An 8,247-nucleotide genomic window follows, 5' to 3' on the forward strand; every position below is an offset into this window, starting at 1 on the left:
ATGTGTCAAGGCTGCGCTGTAAATGAATACAAGTAAATGTACTTACTTAACACGCCTTTCTACAAAAAAATGTAAGTTAATTCCTCTTGTTTATACATTCACACACGCGCTTATATACTTGGGAAACAGGCACCAAAAATTTGAGGAGATCAAATACATCGTTTTTGGTAAAGCGCAGCCTTGACACATCCAATATGATGTCGATGTTGACGTATCGCAGCAATGGACAAACCCACTCGATGTGGCGTCAACTATGTCTATAAATTGTGGCTAGCAAACGAGCTAACTGTGTGAGCTGCTTGCTAACCTCCAATAAACAATACAAGAAGAAGAAGCAGCAGCTAACCGGCTAAATGAATCGTCAGTTCAAGGAGTAGGACAAGGAGGAGGACGACAACCGGAGCAATATGTTTTAACAAGGATACAAAAACGCAACAGCTGAACAGCGCCAGGACGAGGTACGGTCATCAGAGTGAATACGTGCGAGTCACTTAATAATTTCTTGGGTCCAACCTAATTGATCATTAAAATTCAAACGAAATTTGAACTTTGAGAGTGAGAATTGTGAGAAAATGTGAATGCCTGTCTGAGAAAAGTGTATAAAGTGTATAGTGAGGGGTTTTACAGCCTTAAATCATATATAATAATTGTGAACAAAGTTGGCTACTTCGCGGATTTCACTTATTGCGGGCTATTTTGGGAACCCATCCCCCACGATAAACGAGGGAACACTGTATTTCAAATGCACCCAAATGACATGAAGCACCTCTTGAGAGTCCGAAAAGTCACATGCAGTACAAAGAACCGTACAGCAGGTTATGCTGTAACATTGGAAAGGCTGCTAGGTACATTCCTTAAGCTTTAAAAGCTCCTAGTGATTATACAGTATTATGCACACAATTGAGATTATGAACTGCTTAGTTGTGCACAAAGACATTAGCCTGTATTTATGTGAATGGTGTAGGATTAGCTTTAATCTTTGTCTGCCCCCTTTTCTACACCAAACCCCTGACCCTACACTCAGAAAGACCTCAAATATTGACTTTTGTTTGTACATTATGATCATGAGTCAGCATAAACCACAGTTAATAAGAGCTACGGTCCACTGAATCTGATTAATTTGGCATTTTATGTTTAAATCCCTTCATGTGCATCTAAAATTCTCATTTCGAACACGGTTATTGGTTACATAAACTATACCGTAAATCCAACATAAATAGGCAATAACTCATGTTGCCCTCTATGTTGTCTGCAGGAGCTTATCTATAAAGAGTTCTTCTCTCAAGGAGACCTGGTATGTGTTTACCTGCCCAATAACAAGCAGAGTCATTTAAACATATGAAGCAAGTACCGACAACATGTGGTACTTTACACGCTAATATTTTATTGTATGCGTAGGAAAAAGCCATGGGGAACAGGCCCAGCGAGATGATGGACAGAGAAAAAGCCTACATCCCAGAACTACAGATCAGCTTCATGGAGCACATCGCGATGCCCATTTACAAGTATGTATCAAACATGCATAACTTCATTTCACATTGTACTCATGCGACAGTATTTGAGTGTCATGCCATCATATTCATTGTATTCCAGCAACATGCAATGGCGTATGCAAATACAGTGGAAGATCCAAGGCAGCATACAATATGTTTGCAAAGCTACTTTCCCATAGAAAATAATGGAAATAGAAATCTACCCATTCTTGGCCTGCCGCCGTCAAATAACCTTCATTAAATATACAGGAAATGTGTATTACGTTTAAGTTAACCACTGTTAACATTAAGACTAGGGATACTGTGAGCAGCTTTCTTCTTTATAAATGGAATATTTTTGTAGTTAGAGCATAGAAAACCTGTTTACGACCTTTTTTTTATATCATTAGAGCCCTCTAGGCATGAACTAACACCCCTATAGTCACCTTTACACTTGTATTATCCAATAATAATAAGATTCATGCTTGTGTGTATTGCAATAAATGTCCGGACGTGTGGACAGGAAGTGACGTCGGGGGTTCCGAATTTTAGCTGGATTAGAGCCACAATGTTATTATGATTATGGTTATCATTATTATGTTATTACTGCACCTGCAACGAAAGCCTGTTCCTGTGATCAAGTCTGGTGCTGTGTTACTAGTGGCACCTAGTGATGACCAGTGTAGAAAACTACATTTCATCAATGTCTTTTAATGCCTTATACTGTATTTGTATTTTACTTCATTTAGTGATTTGTATGCTTGGCCTAGCTTAATTTTGGCCAAGAATGTATGCATTTTTTTTTACTACTAATAGGTCGTAGTCAACCACAAAACAGCGATCATTTATTAATGAATTAATTCATTGACAAAACGCCATAGAGTGAGGGCGCGATGTGCCAACCATGAAGTGGAGAGGCACGACTGTATAGTTTATTCAGCGATGGAGGAAAGAAAAGAATTGGTGATGAGTGAAACAAATAACTAATTGATCATAGTAATTAAGTGTCATACAGCAGCCGTCCTCCACAGGAAAATGTGAACACGGTGGAGCGTTTATTCCCAAATATCTAGATGCTTTCCTCGAGGCTTGGCAGAAGAGGAGAATATATTGGACTCACATTGTTTAGGAGGTTCATTCCTGCAGATGGAAAGCTTTTATGTAGCTCACATTGTGCTGGATATGTTATTAAGCCACCATCTGCCAACACATGCACCACATCAACTTGATGCTCTGTTGCGTTGTCGTGAAGTCCCAGCTTGTTGGGCTGCCCTCCAGTGGCTGCAACGTGTATAACACAGTCAGAGAAGGCTTGCAGTAATATGACAATATGATTATTATTCTTCTGCACTGAGACACTAATATTTTGCTTATCTTATTAAACTTCACAAGAGATGCAAAATATCTCAATGTGATGCGGTGCAATTTCACACAACTATAACCACAATAATAACCACTTTACAGTCGTGGCACCTCTTGTTTACTGCGGTTTATTGGGTGCAGACCCGACCGCGAAGAATGAACCTATAAATCAAATATTACTGTAGCTAGAGTATAGAAATCCAGCTTATGACTTCCTAAATATGTTTTTGAACAATATCAGAGCCCTCTTCACATGAAATAGCACCCTTTTAGTCACCTTTACACTCCTATTACCCAATATAGTAAACATAATGAAAAGACAATATAGACTCACACATGTTAGCATTGGGAGAGTTCCTTGTTATTCCTTTATACTTCCGGTTTCTGTATACAAGTAGCACTTCCTGCAGTGGCTATTGTCTCATCAATGTAACATAATGTAACATTACTGACACCTAGTGGCCAGCGTATAATACTACATATAATCCACAGCATCTTTGACTCTTCTGAATGCTGTATGTTTGTATTTTAGTTCATTTAGTTATTTTTATGCTTGAAAATGCTTAATTATCCCAAAAATATGCTTTAACATGCATATTTTTGACTAACTATAGCTCATAGTCAATCACGAGACAGCGTTTTATTGCAATAAAGTAAGATTAGATTAGAAAATAAGAACGTGAAGGTTATCAATCAAAATAATAATCAGCAAATTCATGTATTTTAAACAATACCCCTTTAACTAAAATAAATTAAATCTTTCCCAAAATAACTAAATCAAGGCACAAGCAATTTTACTAGAAAAAGATATGTGATGTTACACACAGCGGTATCGGCTGATATCGAAATTGGAAATTGAGAGTTGGACAATATTGGCATATTGGCTATCGGTAAAAAAGCCAGTATCGATGATCCTAAGTTAATACATACAAATACATATAATCCTGCCCTGTCATTTATCTTTCTTTCAATAAACTACAGTACAAATATTTCAGACATAGTGTGACATGGTGATTAATCATGATTGATTTAAAACATTTCATTAAAAATTGTAATCATTTGACAGCCCAGGTGATAATAACACAAAGAAGGATGATGATGACAAGGATGATAATAAAGATAATAATAAAAAGTGTTAAATTAAAACGGCAGAATGGGTAAAGATGCAGAAAAGACCGTGCATGCATGTGTGTGTGTGTGTGTGTGTGTGTGTGTGTGTGTGTGTGTCTGTGTGTGTGTGAGAGTTAATGTGGTAAAATTTGTCACTTGGAGCCTTTGCTTGTAAACCCTGGGGGTGCAACATTGACCCCTGTGACCCGGAGGGCAGCGTGGGCCCTGCCACCAACCCCCCCATCCACCCTGTAGCTCTTCTATTGACTCACACAGATTGTCACGTTTGAAAATAAAGTCCACGTCATTTTTTTCCCCCCTCAATGTAAAATGTGATGATGGAAATGCTTTTAGTGACATTTTTGATTCACGTGCCCCCCCATTTCCCTGTGTTCTATTAGGCTGCTGTCTGAACTATTTCCTGGGGCCACAGAGCTCTATGAGAGAGTGGCGGCTAATCGAGAGCAGTGGACCAAAGTGTCCCACAAGTTCACCATCCGGGGGTTGCCGAGCAACAACAGCCTCGACTTCCTGGACCAGGAATATGAGCTACTGCAGTCCCAGGGCGCTTTTGGGAGTGATCACCTCTGCCTTAACGGCTGCCTTGATGATGCTGAAGCGGGGCAGGGACTGTGACGCCAGCGGCCCGTGTGCGGCTCATGAAGTTTTCTGTCGTCCAGTAAGAGGCCGAAGACACCTTTCTGGCACCGGAAGAGGGAGAGGTCTATCTGCTGTCGGCCACTTAGATGTTTGGCAGCCGTGCGGGGTGGACAGGAGAATGTTTCAAACAATTTGAAACATCTGACGTTTGGTTTGGTGGTCACATGCTACATCCCCATTGGAGGAGAGCAGGAGGTGGCGCAGCGACACTGAAACCTGTTTTTACAAGACGTCAAAAGTTCATACGTGCAGTACTCATCCTGATCAAGATTGTACACATTGACAAACTTTTGGGGGAAAAAAATAGTTCAACATGTAAACTTGACGAAGTGCTATTGTTTGAGTGACATGTTTCTTCATGATTTTGGTTTTAATGGCTTCGCTTAGTTCACGCACAAGCAGCTGCCATCCGCTTAAGAATGCATGGGATGTCTTATTTCACTTTTACTCCTAACCTTTTCCATCGTGATAGGAATATTTTTGTATTGAGCAATTCAAATTATACAATATTTTTCATTCATGTATTACCACGAAGATCCACAAGGGCCGTTGGCTTTGACTTGTCAATCCTCGAGACAAAACATTTGACAATCACGTCTACATCTACTACATGGATTCAAAGTCACACATGACTTACTTTACACTCTATCGTCACCGTTTCTTTGCCAACTTTTTATAACTCGTTTCCTCATAGAGCCACTATAGGTAAAGAACAAGAGAAGCCCTTTAAAAGATCCGTCCCATCTGTTATGTAAAGGAGCCATAGTACAGTGTGCTCCATGGAGTGTGTCATATGGATCTGCCTTATTGTGCATCTTTGCTGCCTTTCTTAGAGCTTTTAATATATACCTATTGAAATAAAGAGTCTGTTTATTATTGTGTATTTGTTATAGACATAGCTCGACTATCAGTGTGTTGACTGAAGGACCACCACGCTCGGAAAAATGTATATTTGTGAAATAACCTTTGTAAAGATCTCAGTTGTCGTGTTTTGTTTGACTAATGAAGCCACCATTGGGGATTATTATATATATCCCTAATGGGATTTTATTATATATATATATATATATATATATATATATATATATATATATATATATATATATATATATATATATATATATATATATATATATATATATATATATATATATATATATATATAGGCAACCGTTTGTTCTCAGCGTGGCAGAAAAAAAAGAATCCGAAATGTAGCCATCAACAACAACAAAAAATAAGATTCCCAAAGGTAAAGTTTGGAAAAATGTTCTTTTTTTCAGCTCTCAGATCGTGCCTCATTTTGAAATGTTTGGAGTTTCATGTTACAATGCGCCACTTTTCAACTTGTTTTGAATAGGAAATGCTGCAGTTTATGTAAAGCCAACCACTGAGTAGTTACACAATGTGGACTACGCTATGTGTCATGGAGAACACTGTATGTAGGCTGTGTGTGTGTGTGTGTGTGTGTGCGTGCGTGGTTGGATGGGCGAGAGTTCATGACCAAACGAGTGCATCAAAAAGTGTGTGCGTGTGGGTAGCAGAGAAAGAAAGAAATTCAGATTAAGAGCCAAATGTTTGCTAGTGCACAGTCTTGGGGTTATATGAAATGATATTGTTGTACGTTATTTCACCCTTGTAATGCTAGTGAATATAGAATATGGCATATTATCAGGGTGTTTATGTATATGCATTATTTTGTTTGATTTTTTCTTATTGGTGTGTGTTACCTCCATTGGAATACGTGTCAGCGGAGTTGATTCAATCTGCCTTAGTTACAGTTTTTTCTACTAAATGTTTTCAAAGGGCATATAGATGTTTTTAGAATGCACTCCCACTCCCGCTTTCTCCGTCGTCGTCCTTGACCTGCCTTTTTCATGTGCAATATGAAGTGTCTGCCTGAGTGAATATGTAAATTCCCTTGCCTCTTGTTAACTTATTTCATGAAGTCTGGGCTCCCCGGAGGCATTTTTTGATAACAGTCAGTGAAGTGTGACCATTTTAATCCCAAAATGCCTCAGAGAGTTCACATTTCAATACCGAGTGTGTATTTTTTTTTACCGTTTGTCAGGACTATTTGTGCCAAGCAAAGATTTTGGACTTCCCTGGCCGAGCTTCAAGCGTGAAAAACAAAATCTTGCTTTTCATTCTCTTAACGTCTGAGTGATGATGAGGGCTCTGTTTATGTCAGATGTATTTTCTGCTACATCATTGCCAGCTTGTCTAAGATGTTGGAAGCCAATCTTTCCCAAGCATCGCAAAGCAGCAAGACTCCAACCTGTGATCATGTCATCGTAATGCTCACCTGTGACTTACAGTACTTTACTGACATTAATGCTGTAAATATGAACGCTTGAAGACGAAAACATTGCTGTATTGTCTGTCATTATTATTACAATGGGATGTATTTTAATTATATGTATTTGAAGTGATTTTTTTCTCACCTACTCTAAATGTATTTGTTTTTTTCAAGAGATGGAACAAAATAAACTGTATTTAGGATATGCATACATTTGATATTCCAGCACAAACAAAATCCCAAACTCTGACACTGTACAAGTGATGCTTTTTTTTGTTTGTTTTGTTGAGTCTGAGAGCTGGTGGTGGTTATCTTGACTTGAAATGAATAATGATATATTTGAGAAAAAGGCAAATGGATGACATTTTGTTTGGTTCATTTGTGGAATAAATCTGATGAAAGGTGTTAAGATGACTGCCTCAGAACGCATATTTAAACACTACACCGTCAATCTTGCGAGGTTAGAACAAGTTGCAGCGGTGGAGATATACAATATGTAATGCTGAATTGCTCTATAATTCTATTTCTCCTGTATGTTTTGACATCAAGCTCATCATGATTCACCATCAAATGTGTTATTAACTCATCTCAGGATGCCTAAAACAACAATCTAGTGTGCAGCTGCTGACTCAGGAAAAAGACAATCTTGTTCACTTAACTGTAGGGAGGACTTTTCAAACGGAGTACTTTAAATGGAGTATATTATCATATATGGTATATTAAAAAAATGAAGGTATTATACACACTTTGCTTTTGCCCTCATCTTTCATGAGCTGAACTCAATGAGCTAAAACTTTTTCTATGTACACAAAAGGCCTATTTATCAAATATTGTTCACAAATCTGTGTTAGTGAGCACGTCTCCTTTGCCTCCATCCACCTCACAGGTGTGGCATATCAAGATGCTGATTTGACAGCATTATTATTGCACAGGTGTGCCCTATGGTGGCCACAACAAAAGGCCCACTCCAAAATGTGCAGTTTTACTGTACTCTGGACGGTGGGTCAGAAAACTCGTCCGTGGCGTGACCACCATCTGCCTATGCTCCTTTGCATAGGCCTGATTAGGTTGTTGATTGTGGCCTGTGAAAAGTTGATTCATTCTTCAGTGGCTGCGGAAAGTTGCTGGATATTGGCAGGAACTGGAACATGCCGTGGTATAAGCCGATCCAGAGCATCCCCAACAGTTTCCAGGAATTGTGTTCAAAGTCTTGCAACGTGGGGCCGTGCATTATCATGCTGCAACATGAGGCGATGGTCCTGGATGAATGGCACAACAATGAGCCTCAGGAAGTTGTCATGATATCTCTGTGCATTTAAAATGCCATTAATACATCTTGGTTCTGCA

At 38.9% G+C, this 8,247-nt stretch overlaps 1 protein-coding gene across 3 annotated transcripts in view; it reads left to right on the forward strand.

Annotated features, from left to right (window-relative positions):
• Positions 1-5,477, forward strand: part of LOC129191563 (cGMP-dependent 3',5'-cyclic phosphodiesterase) — a 166,773-nt gene extending 161,296 nt beyond the window's left edge. For all 3 annotated transcript variants that reach the window (XM_054795020.1, XM_054795021.1, XM_054795019.1), the window contains exons 29-31: positions 1,256-1,294; positions 1,399-1,505; positions 4,346-5,477. In XM_054795020.1, coding sequence (XP_054650995.1) covers positions 1,256-1,294; positions 1,399-1,505; positions 4,346-4,580 — 381 coding nt within the window. In that variant the 3' untranslated portion in view covers positions 4,581-5,477. The remainder of the gene's footprint in view (positions 1-1,255; positions 1,295-1,398; positions 1,506-4,345) is intronic.
• Positions 5,478-8,247: the final 2,770 nt, after the last annotated feature.

The sequence above is a fragment of the Dunckerocampus dactyliophorus genome, chromosome 12 (assembly GCF_027744805.1).
Source record: "Dunckerocampus dactyliophorus isolate RoL2022-P2 chromosome 12, RoL_Ddac_1.1, whole genome shotgun sequence".
Classification (NCBI taxonomy): Eukaryota; Metazoa; Chordata; class Actinopteri; order Syngnathiformes; family Syngnathidae; genus Dunckerocampus; species Dunckerocampus dactyliophorus.